At 42.1% G+C, this 20,380-nt stretch overlaps 1 protein-coding gene across 6 annotated transcripts in view; it reads right to left on the bottom strand.

Moving 5' to 3' along the window:
* astn1 (astrotactin 1) overlaps positions 1-20,380 on the bottom strand; it is an 840,736-nt gene that overhangs the window by 634,402 nt on the left and 185,954 nt on the right. For 2 of the 6 annotated variants that reach the window (XM_085804088.1, XM_085804089.1), the window contains exon 6: positions 1,491-1,640. The exons of 2 other annotated variants lie outside the window; for them this stretch is intronic. In XM_085804088.1, the coding sequence (XP_085660214.1) occupies positions 1,491-1,640 (150 nt within the window). The remainder of the gene's footprint in view (positions 1-1,490; positions 1,641-20,380) is intronic. 2 more of the 6 variants (XM_085804090.1, XM_085804091.1) reach the window with 1 other exon arrangement.

Genomic DNA, 20,380 nt, shown 5'->3' with positions numbered 1-20,380 from the left:
TATACATCCACAGCCTACGCAGGGAGTCATTTTACAAACAGGCCAAAAAATGGGCTTAGCATTCATGAAAAAGGACCTTTGGATCAAACCCCCCCCTCCTCCTCCAAGCCTTTGGAAGGTTTAGACTAGGCATGGCTCAGTGGCACAGAAATAAGGTTTACTTTTGAAGGGTATTAACATCCATGCTGGTATGTGTTGGGGGGAGAAAAAAAAGAAAAAGAGAATGTGACATGGACCTATAGAAAAAACAGTTCAGAGGTTTTGCAGTCTTCCTCCCTGCTACATCAAGAGCGCTTCTCTTATCACTTCCACTGCACAGTGCAAAACAGAGTGTTATACGTGACCTCATACCCACAGGGGCATGCATACATACATGCACACGCGCACACGTACACTTACAAAACTCACAGTGGCCTTGGATATAGGCATTCACACTTTGTTTAAAGAGATTATTTTTTTCCCCCCACTAACACAATAACTGCAGATTACATTGACACGTTTTAAATGATTCTGGCAGAACTTTCTCATTTAAAAAGCTGCCTAAGGCGAGCCTTTAAACAAAAGCCAAAGTGGAAATCTGACCAGTCGAATTATGTATAAGGTTAGTTTATTTAACCAAGTCATTTATCTCCTTTCTGACTCACATTTCCAAAGTTTAAAAAAAAAAAAAAGTCTGTGTTGAAATTTGCCAATTATATTCAGATTTTTATTTCAATAATCTCCTCCCCTCATGTGTCATCGCTTCTCTTGACTTGAAGAAATACTTTTGTCATCTCTCGTGAATCATCCTTTTTTTTTCCTAAACATCATAGTTAGGGCAGTGTTGCAGCCACTTTATTCTATTCTTAAACCTCTAATTAAAGGTGTTGGCTGCACTTCTGGAGGCTTCGCTGTGTTTGTGACACCTGTGCACATGACGGGGGAATAATTGGCTTGGAGGCATTGTAAAGGCTTGTAACACCTTCTGACAGCAGCTATTATTTTGAGGGAATTATCTCTACTTCTTTTCTCTCTCTCTCTCTCCCACACCCTATTAATGTACATCAAAGCTGCAAGGACATGGCATGCTGACAGATAAAACGTGCTGCACCACTTCACTTTGGCAGCATTTGCAGAGGACCCCCCCCCCCAGAAATAATATTTGTGTATAATATTATTTCAATAATACGGTGATCTTCACGTCAATATCAAAACATTCCCCTCTGATCCCGTCATCTTGTTTGATTCCAGTCAACAAGATTGTATGCAGATGCGTCGAAGATCAGCTTCACATGCTCACAAACCACTCTACACACTATGCCTATACACACAGCATGTACACACAGAGTCCATGTGTTTCCGTCAGAGCATACACACACACAAACACAACACCGAGGATACCCATCTGCTTTATGCACTGCCAAAAGGTTACTTGTCATGCGTCGTGGCGATGGTTACTACCATCAGACGGCGGGGGTTTAACTGTCTGTAGGTGTGTGAGTCCTCCTTACCCCCAGAGCCCCACGCGCTGTTGGCGTTACCATTTCTCATACCTCGACTCCGGCGCCGGCTGCGGTTTGGGTCGGTGTAAAAGGCCAGCTGAGGCTCGCTGTCTGCCTCCGTCCCAGAGTCCCCGTCTGGGTTCAAGAAAGTTGAACCCGCTGTTGGATTCACACACACACACAAAAAAACACACACCTCCAATGAAAAAAAAAAGAAGCTCTAGAGCAGTTGTGGGGAATCAGACCAGGAGTCGGCCTGCGGGCTAAACGGAGATGGAAGCCAAGCCGGACAGGAAACAAATGTGACTTTCTTCTTAGTATGCTGCTTTATTGACAACTTTTAAGCCAGAATATTATTACTGGATGGTTCTTTGTTCAGACCAAAAGAAGCAGACCTGCCACAACTTTCTCTGCAGAAATGAAAGAAATATGAAGCCCGGGTGCAGAGCAGCACATAATGCCGCTTCTTCAGTTTGATGGGATGAGTTTTTAACTGAATGGCTTTTCTGTGAGAAGTCCTTGGGGAATGTTGTATGAGCGAATTGCACCTCGCCTTGAGCTATTCATTAAAACCCTGCAGGTTTGCCTTGTTGAGTAAACCTTTCACAGTGGACGCTCCGCGTATCAACAATGGATGCAATAGAATCGTTAAAACCAAGTTGAATGTGCGAGTGTGAGTTGATTTGAACAACCGCTGCGTATTTAAAAAGAAACACACACACAGAGAATAATATTGTACCATAAAGCACTAATGAAAGTGCTTCAATGCTTTGTTTGAGATTATACGTAGAACAATTGATGGATGAAGGAATGGTTTGAGTTCTCATGGACGAAATGTCAGCAGTTGTCTCACTGACTGTCTTTACACTACATAGTTCAAGTGACCCAATTCAGATTTTTTTCCTCTAAAGTGGCACATATTGGCTCTGAAACATGAATGTGTAAATGGGCAAGGCAAGGCCATTTTATTTGTATAGCCCATTTTTACAAACAGTTTGTCTCGCCCTTAGACCCTCACATCGAGTGAGGAAAAAGAGGGAAGATTTTGGAGAAACCTCAGGGAGAGCAACATGAGGGAACCCTCACCCTGGAAAAATTGAGAAAAACACATGGAATGGGATATTGTCAGACCAGATTCAGGCCTTCTATATACTGTATATTTGGATATGAATCGGATATCTGCCATGTGTCATCAATAATAATAAAAAGTCCTGTGCCCAAAAATACTTGTAAATAAAATAAATAAACAAAATAGTGGTGCTTCTTCCTTCTCCTCCGCCTCTTAAAGGAGACATATTATGCCCCCTTTCCATAAATTAAAATAGTTCCCAGGTGTCTTAAAGACATGTCTGTGACATGCTTTGGTCAAAATACCCCAAGGATCAAACATCACAGCTCTTTTCATCCTCTCAAAACAGCCCTGTTCAGAACGGCTGGTTTCAGTGCCTGTCCCTTTAAATACAAATGAACCACTGCTTGTCGCGCCCCATCCCTTCTACCGGTCCCAGGTAGGGGTGGTATTATGCAAATTTGAAACCTAGTTACATCACTGGAAGACAACTGAGGGAACAGCTTGTAAAACCACGTGGATTTCAACCTAGGGAGCCTGAACATTACAGATTCTTTTGTCAATTCTCACATTTTGGGGCCGGAAGTGCGCACTGCAAGTTTGTCATTTTATACTTGGACATGGACGGAGGAGACAGCGACGGTTACATGCTGCCATTCCGACATGCTGCCACTCCGACATACCGTCATTCCGACATTCTACTATTCAGACATGTCACCATTCAGACAGACCACCATTCCGACATGCAAACGTCCTGCCATTCCGACAGTTTCGTCCCGCCATTCCGACAAGGCTTTAATTTCCATAAGGAAATGTGTACACACAGATCAACAGAACCCGAAAGCCCCCCCCCCACTGTCACTGTCCGTGTGTGTGTGTGTGCGCGTGCGCGTGCGTTGACGCGTGGTGAGGGTGAGTGAGAGAGAGTTTGTTTGTCCTACTGTCCACACGGGAGAGACGCCGCGGCTCCGCCAGGTGACCACACCAGTCCTCTCCCTCGTCCCGCTTGGCTGAGAACGGGCCCGGCCGTGCAGTGTCCAAAAGGAAAAATAATCCACTATGCCGCTTTGGAATTGCTGCAACGCCAGCCGTCCAAACGCCGACCGTACGTGTCTCTCATTCTCCTTCCCTCTCACCACGTCACTTCCCCATTTAAACCCTTGGTCCCACTAATGCACTTTTACGCATTACGCACACAACTTACAGCAAAAAAGAAACATTCATTCATTCATTAAAAGTCCGCACGTCCCCGTGCGCAAACCACAAGGATAATTGATCATTTCCCTGGCCTAATACACAATGAAAAAAACCTGCAAATCAACTATCCCAGCTGGCCAGGCAAAACCCAGTGGATCACTACAAGTTGTTGCAACTTTGGGGAATTTACTCCTGGTAAAAAGGCTTACAAACAGCTTCATAATACGCACAAAAATGCAAAGGAAACGAAAGGTAACTTGAAAAAAAATAGCAACAGCATGAAGTAGTCAAAATATGTGTTTTACGCATCTGCCTGTTCAGCTCCGCTTACATGTAAAATGACATTTCGTTGCGTACACAGTCTCTCTCTCTCTCTCCAGCACTGAGACAGCGGACAGCGCGCTTGGTCATATTTCAGCACTACAAAATATCAGCAGTTCACTCTTCACTGATAAATCCATGGCACTGTCCATATAGTTAGATAATAATAAGTAATACATTTCACATGTAAGGGGAGCTGAACATATAGTTTTCATTCACAAACCAATGTGGGAGAGCTCCGTGTGCCAGACGCACAGAGGCATGCGTAAAACACCGACCTGTTTAGTTAATCTTTTAGTTAATTTTCGTTTCTTTTGGATTTTTGTGCGTATTTTGGAGCCGTTTTGGTCCATGTTTGTAAGCCTTTTCCCCCCTGAATTATATTTTCTAAAGTGCAACAAGTGGGTTCGGAGTGTGTGATTGAAAGCACGGTCTGCTTCCCGTTCAAGGCCTATCTCCTCCTTCGTTGGTTTACGAGGTTGTGGAGTCCCTCTGCTTAAAATCTGAGGCTTTGAAATCGTCTGCCGTTTGAAATCGTCTGCCAAACGTGGGCAAACTGCTATTTTGCGCCGGCATATCATTAGTGCAAAATAGTGTTAGGCCTATTTTTTTTTTTTTTTGGGGGGGGGGTGTTGCGGTGGGGTGGGGTAGGCTTTTAAAAGATTTGTCGGAATGGCAACACGTTTCAAAGAGAAAAAAATACCGCCATTCCGACCTAAGGAGACGAAAATTGTCGGAAAAATGGGATGTTTATTAAAGGGTAAAGTGTTGCCATTCCGACAATTAGGGCCTAATGTCGGAGTGGCGGCATGTCGGAATGGCGGTTGCCCCCCGACAGCGACGCCAGTGGCCGAACCTCTCCCAGGAGGAAACAGCTGTTTTGGTCCGGAGGTCCGAGCTCAGAGTGGCCGAATAATGAGTTTACTAGGGGACAACCCTCCATTCCGACACACCTCCACTTCGACACCCCGCTGTTCCGAAACACCCCCACTTCGAAACACCGCTGTTCCGACACCCTCCCCCCCGCAGCTGTCCAATGTCCAAGGTGCTGAACCGCGTGACGTTGTTTACACTCTGTGTTGTGGCTTGTCTGTGAAACGTGCGCTGCTCAGGGACTGGGCAGATCTGTCCCACTTGCTTTCTCCCAGACTCCGTTGTTGGAGATCTCCCACACAGTAATAGAAATACCCCCCCCCCCTGCTCCGCTCGAGCGCGGCCGGACCCGGCTTGAGCTCACAGGGGCGCGAGGCTGCAGCCGCCGCTCGTGCTGACAGCTGACTGAGGGAGATGCTTTGGTTGGGCTTAGGCAATGAAGAAAGGAGTTGGTTAAGTTTAGTAAAAAGACCAGGTAGAGGCTAGACAGGCTAGAAGCAGAATGAACATTATATGTCATTAATATTAAGTATTTGTTTGTTTTGCAGTTAATTATGCACATGATCCGTTTGACCCCAAAAAGGAAAAAAGGATCACTGCGCACTGGGGGTTTCCCCCACTGGCCTTTTCGGAATAGCGGGGTCTTCAGAAAAAATAGAAAACCCCGCTATTACGATGAATGGAAGTCTATTGTCGGAAAGGCGGGGCTTCGGAAAGGCGGGGTGTAACCAGTTTACTAATATCCTTAATCAGGTTTGATCTGATACACTGAGAACCGCTGCCCAGTGTAAAAAAAACAACAACTAATAAACTAATAAAGAAACTCACATTTATTCAAACGCTGTGTAAGAAAGATGAGAGGTGTTGTACACTAATCACAACATAAACAAACACCATGCGTAACAGGGATGAAATCAACGTAAAGGACGCTCTCTCTCTCTGTCTTTCCGTCTCTCTTTTTTTTCTGTGATGAGAGATGCTGAGTATAGGCTATATACTGACTATCTGACACCGAGGCTGTTGTGGTGGGCTAAAAGAGATGATGATTTGTGTTTTGTTTTTCATTACGGCTGCGTGACGACGCGGTCGCTCGCCCTCTAATAAATGAATAATATAAAGTGAATAAATAAATAAAGCGGATCATCACAACGGCACAGTGCGTATCTCAACACAGCAGTGACATGCAGTCATCATCCACCCTCAGTCCTGCTCTTGGGACATCCACAGCTGCTTATTAGTGCCAGTTCGTCCCTGCTGTGTTAATTCAGGTGGAGTTGACATTACGCGTGCGACAGCCTTTGATCTGACGTCAGATGTGACGGGACAATCTATATAGATATAAATTCACGTGTTGATTCCATTAGTTGCATTAAATAGTGGTTATTGTGGAAATTTATTGCATTGAAATGTGCCTGGAACTGTGGAAACCTGCCTGTGAGGTCTTGGTGACGTGTGTGCACTGCGCACTGGGCAGCCAAACTTCCACTGCACCGGCTGCGCTTCGCCCTGCGCTAAGTGTAGACCTGGTTTGAGGTGGCGAGCTTTCAGCGCACCCTCGGCGGGACATTTTCGCACGAAACTTCCACTGCGCCAAGCTGAATCTGTGACGCCTCCCCCTGCTGCGCGGCCACACCTATCTCAGCGCAGCGCGATCTACAAATCTGCCAATCTGACCTTGTGCTAGGCTGCGCTGGTCGAAACTTGCATTACACCGGATGCGCCACCAAACTAGGGCCCATTATGTCCATTTTATCAGCACCCATGCTATTTACACGCATAATTCACTGGCTTATTTCCTTTTTCGTGTTGGTAGCCAAACCTTATCTGCACATGTACAAGCAAAGCAGATATGGGTCACTTTTAATAGAACATGTAAACAGAGTCAAGAAAAATCGGATGCAGGCAACAAATCGGAATTGGGCAGTGACGGGTGCATCTTTTGGGCGTAACATGCAATGAACCAGTCAACATCAGGATGCTAACAACACAGTTAACCTCAGATTAAGACCAACATGACTCTGGCTGCTCACATGGCAGCTTGTGTATTACCTATTTAAATCCTAATGAGGACGGTGGATGGAAGCAACATGTGTCTGGTATTAGTTCTTCAGTTCATGGTGTGATATTGTTTAATCTTTTCATAAAATTGAGATTTAATGTGCTGCTCTCTATTTCATGATCTTTCTGTGTTTCTAGTTTAACATTTCAGACACAGAGTGAGACAGGAACCGTTGAATCGGCCCCCTGTTTCATAACGACTTCCCCCTCAATTATGGAGGAGCACTGACATCAGACTTAAACAATCACATCCTTGTCTTGACTGACTATAAAACCATCACTTTGTGTTGAAGATGCAGTTAAATTGAAAATTTAGGAGTAATAGACCCTACGACTAACTCATGGATTGACCACCAACTACAGCCCCTCAGTGGATTAGAATAACACACTCACTTTAGATTGCAGTGAAATGTTATTGTCACGGATCAATAACGACGCTCAGTGAATTAGTAACGGTGTCCCATGGTGCTGATGGTACTTGTCCCTGGAGTTTCCATGGAAACACAAGTCCTTCATCTCCTTATAGCTATAGAAATATCTATGCAGTTATGAGCTAATTAAATATTCCATATTTAAAATGGTAATGAGTGCTATTGCACAGCTCTTGCTAAGAATGAATTACTTCCACAAATATATAAGCATTTCTGAAACAAGTTCATAGTTTAGAAAGTTTTATACATGAAGTACAGTACTTTCTAATTAAGAAGAAGCTGGCTGGTGTATTTTGTGCATCTCATGATGTTTCTGGGCATGTCACTGAACGTGCTCCCACATCAATAATGAATGTTCTATTGTTTAAAATGTGGCATTGCACTGTTTTTTGTAGCAGCAGCGTAGTGCACTGCCCATCCAAAAATTGGATTCAACGAATCTAATAGGTCAGAGCCTCCCATTGGATAATTACTGCATGGATGATTATGTTTCAACTGGCAAAAACTTAATTAACCCTAACTGATGTAGTCAAGCAAATAAAACATCTAAGGAGATTACTGAATTACTAAAATTGGGTTAAGAACACCAGACCAACACATTATTAAAAACTGGAAGGAGAGTGAGGAACCATCATCTTCAAGGAGGAAATGCGGTCCAATGTGACCACAGAGTCCAGACCTGAACCCCACTGAGAATCTTTGAAAAATGAATGCAACTGCATGGACGGAAATAAATGTTGTGACATTGCAGAAGCTTATTGAAATGATGCCACAGCGAATGTGTACCATAATCAAAGCTAAAGGTGGTCCACGAGCAGTGTATATGACTCATAAGCAAATGTACTCTATCAATATATGGCCTTTATGTTGTGTTGGATTCATTATACCAGTGGTTCTCAACCTTTTTTGAACCAACGCCCCCCTGACCATACCATGACCCTCTAACCCCCCCCCCTCCCCAAAAAAAACAATGTTACAAAATTTCGGTTTAAACTTGTTTTCTACACTTATCTGTTACTTTATTCATATTTCACAGCTTTCGTCAAGCTAAGACTCTGGTAAACGTATTTCAAGCACCAAAACAGTTTGTCCTCATGACGAAGGTGTGTTTTCACAAGGGATTTGAACATTTTCAAAAAGCGGACATCAAATTTCCAGCATTTGACCTAAATTATTTAATTTTTTACAGGTCTCTACAAAAACTGCCCATAATGATGGTAATGATTACAGAGCTGTCCATGGTTACTTAACCAAAAGTCTCTTGACATATCAAACAAAGAAAACTATATGGACTATGGAAGTTTTAATGCTCAAAATACAAACAATATCATGACGTGAACCCTATGTTGCGGTTAAAAAAAAAAAAAAAAAGATTGTTGATTTGGTGCTAGAATGTCCAATTGTGCGTGCAAAATTTTTTTGAGGATGCCCTCAAATCACTTATTTTGGTCACTAACTGGGGACCAAAAAGTTGGTAAACTGAATTTCAGAAACATTATCTTGGCTAACAATGTGGAACAATAAGGTGGATGTATTTCAAAAAACTTATTTCACCACTCCATATATAGATTTTTCGTGGCTTCATTGTAAACAAATGCACATGGCCATGTATTGATTTTTCGGCTTCATTGTAAACAAATGCACATGGCCAGGGACTGCTAGCAAAACAGCGGAAAAGCAGCTGACTTGCATAGTTCCTCTTTGATTAAACATTTGAAATCCCTAGTTTAATGTTACACTGCTCTCACATTTCCATTGATGCTCCCCTCCCCTAGCACAGACTTTTTTTTTTTTACCCCAAGCACAGACTAATGCAGGCAAGGTGAGCTGTGTGAGTCAGGGTGGAAGAGACCACATCCATCAGAAAGGAGGGGAGTTGTAATTTTTGGAAAAAGGCAATGATGTATTTTTGAGATGGACTATGACATTATTTGTAATACATTTCACTCAATATGACCACTGATCATAGCTAGATGGTAAAATAATAAGTAAGGTAAAGTAACTTAAAAAAAAAAAAAAAAAACATCCCTCAAATCCGCTGGTAATTTACGGGCTTCCCTCTTCAAACGGGGTGTTTGTGCAAGACGCTATATCTAAAGACCCAACATGCACCCTGTAACTATTAAGGTGACGGCCAAAAATCACCTAGATCGGCAGGAAAACCCTGTCAGGTAAAGTCGGGCGGACATGTGCGTGTGCTTCACCTGTAAAGACGGCGCCGCTAAAAAAAAAAAAAAGACGGCTTGGGTCACCTGCTCCTCGCAGGGACGAGCAGTCAGCTCTGCTATTCCTCTTTCTTCAGCCTGTAGCCTACACTAATGTTTGGCTGTACTTGGTATAAAAAATCCATCTAACTTCATTCAGTAGCCTATGGTTGAACTATACAAAGACGTGTGTGTCATTTAAATCAGACCGTCTGACGCAGCGCTCCTGTAGTGCGCACTATGGTTGGTTTGAAACATGTGCGGGAATTTTCCACATAATGGCCCTCATTTATCAAACTTGTGCAGGATCTGGTGTAGATTCTGGTGTACATATCAGTGTGCGCCAAGTGTCACGTGTGATTTACTAAAAGTGTGTACGCTGCTTAGTGGTGATAAATCCGGCGGCTGAAAACGAGCGTAATTTAAATGTCACGCCCCGATATATTCCTGCTTTAGAGGCGTCTCCCTGCCCCTTTTACGACAGGGAGACACGGAAGACGGCCAAGAAGAGGGACTTTACTGGCGTTACCGCGTTGAACAGGGAGAGGGCGGCAACATTAAATATCTGCACATTGATAGATTGATAGGTTTTGTGATTGATAAGCGTCATCCCGGTGGATGGAGGCTGCAGACGCACGTGTCACCGACTACGTCAGGAAACCCAGCGATCTCATGAAATGCTCCTGCAGTTTACTAAACACAAGTGACTGAGGAGAAATCATATGGGCATATTACTGCTGCGAACGCTACTTTATAACAATCAGTACCGCTGGCATGGTTCGGCTGATGGAGGGATGTGAAACACTGGCCCGATCTCCCGCTGACAGGTCCCGGTGACTGGGGGGAAAAAAAAAAACACTCCGCCGCGGAGATCAGCTGCACCTGGACAGGTAGCGGAGCTCTCCCCCCCCCCTCCCGGTGTCCGTCAGAGAGAGAGACTGAGGAGCCGTCCGGTCATGCTCTGGTGCAGAGATGTTGGAAGTTTGTGTGTGTGATCTACAATAACAGGTCTGTCATTGACTGTTTCTGTTACACAGCTGATTAACGAGCATCTGTCACGTCGTGGTTTTTAATTCATCTCAGTTGCTCAAAATAAAAGTCGAGTTAATTTTCAACACGGACTTGGTTGTAGCGTTTCTCTTTTTTGGCTACTTTTTAACTTTTTATCAATATAAACAACAACAACATGTGGTCCACATCGCTGCGTTATTAGACTATGGTTTAATAATCATTCTGACACAGCAGCACTCCTTCCTGCATGTTCTACGCTGGTTCTAAATGTGCGTACACCTGGTCAGAGCTGGCGTGAGATTTGTGCGTACCGTACGCTCACGCTCAGATTAATAAATGCCGATCCTTGCGGTGAATTTGGTGTACACCCATTTTTTTGGTGTACGCAAGTTTCATAAATGAGGGCCAATGAGTGTTATATTTGCGGGTTAAATCAGTTGAAAAGTAGGTTATTTATGTCGGTTATTTGCACTTAAAAAGTTGGGAAACCATTAAAGTTGAAAAAGTAGAGCTCAAATGAACTTTGTAGGAGCCAAGTTGTGGCGCCCCCCATTTTTGCCTGAGCGCCCCCCTCTCAGCTCTCACGCTCCCAGCGCCCCCCACAAAGTTCAGAACACCCCCGTTGAGAAACCCTACATTATACAGTAGATTCATCTGTTAATTATTTGTCTTTTCATTAAAATGTATTCCATGAAATGTCAAAGAATAGGAGAAACAAGCCCAAGGTGGTCATTTATTCATTATTCATGATTCTTTAAATAGCATTTTTGTATCTGTTCAAATACTAAAACTCAATAATATCACTTGTATAATGACGTCTTTTGAAAAGCCTGAACCACCTATTATTTGGTTCTTTTGATTGATAAAGGACAAACCATCTCAGTATGAAGCAACACTGACAACATTTATCTTTTGTGACAAAGTTTCTATAGGAAACGTGGGCAGTAACCTATGCTACATGTGTCTGCTTGGTAACTGTAGAGGTACAATTGGATGAATGACATTGAATTGGTCCATTTGGAAATGACAGATGGAGAACAATGGATGAGAAACACGCCGTGCATGGGATGAATGATGACACGGAAAAATAAATAAACAGCTAAACACACACGGTCATTTGTGAGACACCAACATGACTCTTGTTTTTTTTGATAGTGTGTGTTTTATCTATTTGGCAATTCATGAAAAATGTTATTCCACGGGCAGGAATGAGAGCAGGATAAATGTTTTTAAAAAAAATGAAAATAAAATAAAAGGACAAATCCACGGCTTTCTGTGGGGAAATAATCCCAAGCCCTTCAATGATTTTCCATTTTCCATTCCAGTGAGACAGTAAACATCGCTCTCTGCCGCGGAGCCTCACTGATCTGTCGTTTAGAGCCACATTATGATCTTAAGGAGGAGGATTGATATACAGTATAGTGGGCGCAAAAACAATTGAATAAACAAACTGCTCTTACAGTACAATACGTCCGTAGTACATTTCAGATGAGAGTGTTTTAGCGGAGGCTTTAGCTATATTTAGAGGGCATGTATTGAGGCTTGTCTGACAAGTGTTAGCGGAATCCGAATCATAAAGTGAGGGGGAAAATCCATCAAAGCTGCAAAGATTTGCCGCCTCAGCGGGACGTATGTGAATCGAAATAAAATTCATGCTAACATTGCTCAGTGACAAGAGCTTTAAAAATCCCCAACCAAGACAAAGCATTTGATTAAACTGGAGAAGATCCCTCGGAAACAATGGGGGACTGAAAACTGTTGGCAGCAATGTCAGTGTGACAAACTGAGAAGGACTTTTTTTTTTCATGGCAGCGGCCTCATCAGTTTTTCATATTGTTGGTTTTAAAACAATATGCGCTGAAGATATGAATGCATTGCGTAGTGTAAATATTATTGGCAGCCATGACTATCTGACAGCGCAGATGTTGGCATTGCTTTACTTCACAAGCTGGACGGCTTTTTTTTCTTTTTTTTCCGATGACAACATTGTTTCAGCAGCATTTCACACGACTGATTTAATAATAAAGCAATATTCACTGTACACTTCCCCACTAGAAATGTTTACTGGCTGGGAACACAGTCTCCTGGAACATTATTCAGCACACTATTAAAACTCTGCAGTCAAATGACAAAGACAAATCAAATCTATTTGCACTAAACTGAGAGATGGAGATGGAGCTACTTCTTCCAGCAATAAAACTATTCTGTTCGCGCGACCGGACCAGAACATCAGTTTCCTCCCGTCTCACTTGCTGTGAGAGATGATAGTTTATTTGTTTTCAGTTTTATTTGTTATGGTAGCGTGACGATGTGGCTCAATAAATCAATAAGTAAATAAATAAATATAGCAGATCATCGCAACGGCACAGTGTGTAGTGTCAACACACAGCAGTAATCCATCCTCATCTTTCATCTGTGTTAATTCAGTCAGGTTGAGTTTCCATTACGCATGCCGACAGCCTTTGATCTGTCATCAGTGTGACGGGACAATCAATATAGATATACGTGTATGTGCTGATTCAGATAGTTAGAATAAATAGTGGTTATTGTGATTATTAATTACATTTAAACGTGCCTGGAACTGTGGAAACCTGCCTGTGAGGTCTTGGTGACGTGTGCGCAAGTCAATTGCCTCCCTCTTCCACGGTGAAATCAAACGTGCGCCTCGCGCGCGCGTCGCGGATTTAAAGGCGAGGAGAGGAGCTCATTTGATTGATGAAGATCTGACTCGGCTGTGTCAAACCCACTCCACGCCTTCTCTCCCTCTATGCCATTTGCGCCGGTGGGAGGGAAGTAGGCGGGATGCGCCCCGCTGCGCTTCGAAGGAAAATTGCAAACTGCTCCTTGACATGCCTCGTTGGCCAAGCGAACGCGAAGCGCAGGCCTGATCCGCTGTGCCTGCGCTAGTTTACGAAAATAGAGCCCTATGAGGTCTTGGGGATTGGGTTCTAACTATGATACAAAATATATTATTTACATTTACAAAAATGCCACACAGGCCTGGCCTGCACTGGTTTTTTGTCTTGTTTTCTGCAGTGACCAAACTTTCTTCTTCTATATGACGCCAATGTCTTGGTCTTAGGGAAAAAATGTGGGAAAAAATTGCGGCTTTGAGGGATGTAAACAGCCCAGCGGAACTTCCATCCGCTCCCATTCATCGCTGCCATGGCGATGCGGGGACAGACACAACTACCGCAAAACAGGAGCAATTAAACTGAAAATCTTCAGATTCCTTCTTTTAGACCTAAAATGTTAGGAAAATACAGCCCAGAGTTGAATTTCCCCAGAATTGTCCTTTAAAAGGAGACCTTACTTTTACCTTGAAAAGGTCAAATTATGTTAGAGTAAGGTATGAACTGTATTTAATGTACAGAGAGAATGTTGTTCTCTATGTGCCAGACATGGAAACATGAGCCGAGCATTGTGCAGTTACTGTCATGACATGTGACAACTCAGAACACATGTCCCATTTCAAGAGGCATCCACTTAGGTGAATGCAGCCTTGAGATATCAGAGAGCTAGTGGGCAGAACCTGCTGCGCCTCCACAAATAGAAACACTCTGGTTTTACAGAGAACAAATAATAATGTTGTGTCGTCCTCATCAAGCAGGAAGGCTGAGCGGTTCCATGTTTACAGGCAGCAATTTAGCCCCAAAAGCTCAATAAAATTCTTGCGATAAACAGTGGTGTAAAAAGGTGGTAAATTCGGCCTATATTCCAAAACCTTATTTGAGTTGATTGTGGGGCATTGAGGGTCTGATGTGTCTTCCAAACACTAGCAGAAGAAGGACACAGCTCTCGCCCACATACTTTAGAATGAGAGACTTTACAATGGGGGAGCCTGTCTGAATATCTTTGAGATGATAAAACACGTGCTTCGACATAGGTATAGTCATGATTGGGGACACGGATCATGGATGACTGTGTCTCTCAGACCGAGCAGGTCCAGTGAGAGTACAGACTAAATGGAGGCTGAAGAACTCTGAGGCAAAAATGTCAGAGCAACAAACATGGACGTTAAATCACCTAGTATTGAGAAACTGTCACGTCCAGGCAGGAGAAATGACAGGAGTTCTGCAACAGCATTAATAAAGTTGGGCCAGACTGTGTTGTAGTTACAGGCCGACAAAAACACAATGAGTTTCCCCCTCCAATTAGGTAGGTGCCTGAAAAATTCAAATCCATATGAGGCATTTAGAATTTAAGACAGGCGTGGCCTAATGGTGAGACTTTAAGTACAGCAATGGACATATCTGGGCCCCTAAGTGAGCTGATCTGTATTCTGTCTAATCTAAGTTGGCTGACATTAATTATTGATCGGTTTACTAATAATTATTTTGATTATTAAATTCCTTAATCATCAATGATCATTTGTGATGAAATCTTCATCAAACGTTCACCGTCCCCTGGGAACACATTCTGTTGACTTTGATGTTCCCCTGATATGAAGATGATGTTTTATTTAGTGGACTGTCTCCACAGCTGCTGGATAGAGGTGGATTTGATTTGACACAGTGGAAAGATCCAGTTTTCATATAGCGCCATCAACATTTTACAACATGTTTCCAGTGTCACAATAGGATGACACTTTCTATTATGGCCACCATCAGAGCACAAATACAATCCCATCACCCTCCTTAAACATTACTTTCTAGCTCCTCTTTCAGTAGTATTTTCCGTCTACCGACTAATCAATTCAAATGATGAGCCAAGTTTTCTTTGCTGAAACTTGCAACACCACTTGCAGCAAAAAACAAAAAAAAAGGCTTACTTGTGTGTATAATTCAGGCCAAACATTTCTTGTGGAATATTCCAAAATGACACAATTTTGGAGTCATGATAGAAACTGACTTTTACAGCATTTTGAATTTCGCTCTCATGCAAACAATTGGAGTCAATGGATGCCATTTCTAAACATCAGTTTTTCACTTATGGAGCCAATAAATCATTGTTGGAAACAAATTACCAACATCTCCATGCTATCTAGATGCAATTTGTGTATTGTTGTATTTTTGTCTTAATAACTGAATTTTTGACAGCCGTTTGAAATCTGCCTTTACACACTAACAGCTGCTGTCTTGCACACAGGTGACTGACAGGCTTAGTCAGTTTGTAAAGCTTCATGTGACATTTCTACTTTGCTAATTAGCTCAGTGAGATAGAGGATGGTTGTTGGTGTTGAAGATTGTGCATTCAAGCCTCGGCTCGTGCAACATTTCCATTTGAAAAATCTACCCATACTATTCACAAAGGTCCATTCCCATGCCAGATATCCTCAACTGGAAACACAAGACAATAGTCCTGATGGTGGCGCTACAGCAAGCCTTTAAATTTCAAAACTTAACAAATCAACCATATGTGCTACAGCTTTGGAACTTTTACTTTCAAATCGCCTAATTCTGCCTAAAATTGCCCAGCCCTGACCATTGCTGCACAGCAGCTATAGTTGTAGTTATTTTGGAGATCTTGGAAAATTTGAGAAATTGGAACTTTTACTGTAAAAGATGCTCACTATACACCTGAATAGAGTGAAAAAAGCTGCCCTCAACATTTCTAAGGCTGTTCAGGTTTCACAGAGGAGGAAGTACTTCTACACTGAAATAACGTGGTTCCAAGTACAACAACATGACTATGAGGTGCACCACACATTAAGTATTTGCAAAGACAGTTAAGAAAGATTTGTCCAATACAACATCTGAGGTGAGAGCCAGCCATCAGATATGAATGAAATAATGTTTACAGCCTAAGACCTAAGAGTAACAGACATTTCAAAAGAAAATGTACAAAAGATGACATTGATAATCAACTAAGAAGGTTGTCTAAATAAAAGACTAAAAAATGTCTAATTAAAGGTAAGTGGTATTTGAAGGATCCCTAAAAAACAAATCCATTGAATTGCAGGGCTGCAGGTTCAACTTGGTGACTGCTTTCTTCAAAACTTGTCACCAATGCAGCATTTGAAATTAAATGGCAAGTCCCTGCTTGGAACGCAGAGCAGAGATGGCATCTCCAGAGGAATTAAGACCAAATCTCACACAGTAGGTGTTTGTCAGCCTTCAAGAGCCAAAAGGTGTTGGACGCGATGCTGCCATGAAAACAAGACAGACCTCTTGAAATATTCAGTGCAATAAGTTCACCTACAACTTAGCATGGCACACACAGCAGGGACGAGTACCTCTTATAAACCAAAAAAAGTTATTACGTCTAGTGCAGCACAACTCTATAAATGTGTAAGGGTGCTAAAACCTGAGCCAGAGAGGGTATGGCACCAGAATAACAATCTATTCTGACAGAGGATGTGGACGTGAAATCAAACAAATGGATTAGGATCAAGAATAGCTGGAATCTTAGTTAATCAAGCAACATGACTTTACACAATAAAACAAGTATATTTTTGTACTGCGAATCCCTTACAAGTCAAAGCAGGGTGAACACAAGAATACCTGACTTTCTCTCTTCAAAAACAAGAAAACAACGTCCCGAAGGTGACTGTTTTCTGATCACACACAAACAAAAAGTCTATTTCAATGAGTACAATTAAGAACATGTTACCTACAATAGAGAGTGATAAGATAATGTGGTGGAAATGCAAATGAGCTGCTTATTATCCCTCAGAGTAATTGATAAAATCATTAGTGCTTAATTATAGAATCCTGCTAAAGCCTGATTGAAATTTTACTAAACAGATTTTTACACAACTTCCTGGTGTTGAAAAAAAAAAAACGCTAAAAGCAAATCAATAAAAAAATTATATTCTGAAGTTCTCTCTTAGTCAAATCATCCAATCGAGAATCAAAATGTCAGTATCAACAAATAGTACCTGCAAGAGCAACTAGACACACATACCCACACATATAGCACTAATAACAACTAAGGATAAACATGACATTACATCGCTTATAACGATGTAATATGGACGAGCAACATAGTCCTTCATTGCAAGCCTCTCTTATGGATGTTGATATTAACATCATACAGTATGCATCAACGTTGCCAATTTCTCCCTGATTAGCAATTAAAGGGACAACGAGGAGTTTCTATTTGGTTATAAAAAAGTCTCACGTTAATGTGGATGAATCTCCGCTACCCACACCCAGGGCTCGACAGTGCGAGCCCCTCGTCGCAAATGCGAGTAAAAAACAGATCAGTGCGAATTGTGAAATGCAATTAGTAGCACGTGTGCGACTACCGAATTTTACCGTTCAATAAATGTTTTATGATGTGTTGCGAATGTTTGGAGGTTGTGGCCGGTTGTGTACTTGAATGCTGCCTCAGCAGAAAAAAAAGAGACTGCACGAGGAACCAAACCGAAGCGCAGCGCCCTGAGCGGAGACAGTTTCAGATCGGCGCACATGTCAACCGGTCTGCCTGGCTGCACATCTGGCGCTGTACGCTCCCTGTGTGACCAGCCAAGCCCCCGCGAAGGCCCCGCTCCGCCTCCGCGGGCAGTGCGTCCGTACACGTAGTGTAAAGCGAACTCATATGCTCACAACCCAAAGCAACGCCGTAGCCGCGAGCACTCGGTGTGACGGCGATGTTGTTGTTTTTTTATTCCGTGCATGTCCGTGGAGCTGTGCGCCGCGTTTCTCAACGTTGCTGTGCCAGGCAGGTGTTTCCCACAGAGCTCGGCCCCGTTTGAAAGGACGTTGCGTCCGCGGTGTAGAATGTGTAGAAGAGAAACACACATTTCAGGACCACTGACTTGAATAATCGGGTCAGAAAAATGTAAACACAAGGCTGAACATCACTGGACATGTCTGTTGGGATTATACAAAAAAGTAAAGTAAGGTAGAGCTGTCAAGATGTATGCAGTATACTGTAGGCTATCACTCGATCATTTCCAATGTACAGGTGCATTAGAATATCATGGAAGAGTTTATGAAGGCCTATGTCACTAATTCAATTCAAAAAGTGAAACTAACTAACACATTATATACTGTAGCCTATATGAAGACCTGAAATTCAGTATTCCCAAAAATGTAAATACTACAAAGGACCTTTTTTTTCTCTTTTCTTTAAAGCATTTTTAATATAGAAATTCAATTCAATTCAATTCAATTTATTTAAAGTGTTTAAAATGTTGTCCATCTATATGCACTCAATACTTGGTTGGGGCTGTTTGATTTGAACTACAGGAAATTGACTTTTCCATGATATTATAATGTATTTAAATGCACATATGTATTATGTTAATGGTGAGTGTCACCGCTCTAAGATCTTTTTTGGTCCTGACCCATTGGCATCCCTGTTAAAAAGCTATGAATTGAACTGTTTCGCTTATAAATGCCTCCTCATTGACCTCATATCACGTTATTATTTAAAATTATTTGTGTGCTACTAAAATTATTTGTGTGCTACTAGATTTTTCAACTTAGTAGCACACGTGCTACCTGGGAAAATGCTAAGCGTCAAGCCCTGCCCACACCCCTATTTTGTTATTATTAGTGGTGGTGGAAATGCTGGTCGAGCTGACCAGCGTTTCCTTACTTTTGGTTTCGCAGCAAGTCATGAGAATAACGTAGCCGAATCGCCGTTTATGGTCGGAACTACGACGGTATGCGATTGTCTTCCAACCTCTGACTTTAATTATTGATGAATGAAAACATGAGTCCGTCTTGCGCCGGTCAAAGAATTTTACGGTGCGCGCGGAGGGTCATAAATGTAGTGTAAAAACGCTTTGCTTTTCCAAAACTTCTCGTTGTCCCTTTAAATGTTGCATTCATGTTATTTAAATAAATGTTTTAATGGATTAATTAATTCATTAAAGGTCCAGTGTGTAATATGGAGGTAAAACTGTGATCTAGCGTTCAGTTCTAGTTTGCAGCACTCACTCGCTCGCACTCACCCCTCCCGTCGACAAAGTGATGGTGGCCTCCTCTGTTTCCTACTCCTTCCTCTTTCCTCCTGCCTTCTTCTTCATTGGTTTATTTATACACGCAAAACTCGTGAAACGTGCTCTCTGGCTGGCTGGATTTTCCGTTCAGTCTGCTGTACAAACATGGCGGCGCAAGATGGCAACACTCTCTAAAGCAAAACCTTTGCTATATATAAAATAAGAATTATAAGGCTAGGAAAACCAATTTTATAGCGATTATACATTTATACAAATATATTCATGGGTAGTTTATTCAGATTTTGCCAATAAACCTTGCATATTTTTACACACTGGACCTTTAAATGTATGCATACATTATTAATAAATGCTTCATAATTAGTTTTGAGGAAAAGATGAGCTGAATATATAATTCTATACCATCAAATTGCAGTGCATAGCCAATGGTGGGAGCTGCTAGCCTCCTGCTAACACAGCAGCCATAATAACTTAACCCAGTGTTGTTTGTGTTGTTGCATTGCAAAACATATTGTGACAGCTGCCATGTAAACTCTAATCTAAATACTAAGTATTAAAATACTGATTACTTAGATTTTCTGTATCTTTTATGTGGACATACTTAATAGATTTTGAAAACCCTACAAACCCTGTGTTATTCTTGAATCCCTCATACACATGTTTGTGTGGTTGATGCATGCACACGGTTCAAGGAAGAGTACAGTATGAAATAATCATCTGTGCATACATGATTAATCAATGCACACAGATGTATGTTGTTATTGGGTAAGTTCTTTTGTTTGTTTTGTTTCTTCTGCATGAAACGTGTCAGCCCACAGAAAGGAACAAAGATAATCTTCAATTTGAAGTGTTTAATGATCATGACTGTAATCATAATGTGTTTG

The sequence above is a fragment of the Trachurus japonicus genome, chromosome 17 (assembly GCF_045865225.1).
Source record: "Trachurus japonicus isolate A0001 chromosome 17, Traja_1.0".
Classification (NCBI taxonomy): Eukaryota; Metazoa; Chordata; class Actinopteri; order Carangiformes; family Carangidae; genus Trachurus; species Trachurus japonicus.
Note: the sequence above shows the minus strand (reverse complement) of the source record. Positions and strands in the feature narration are given on the sequence as shown.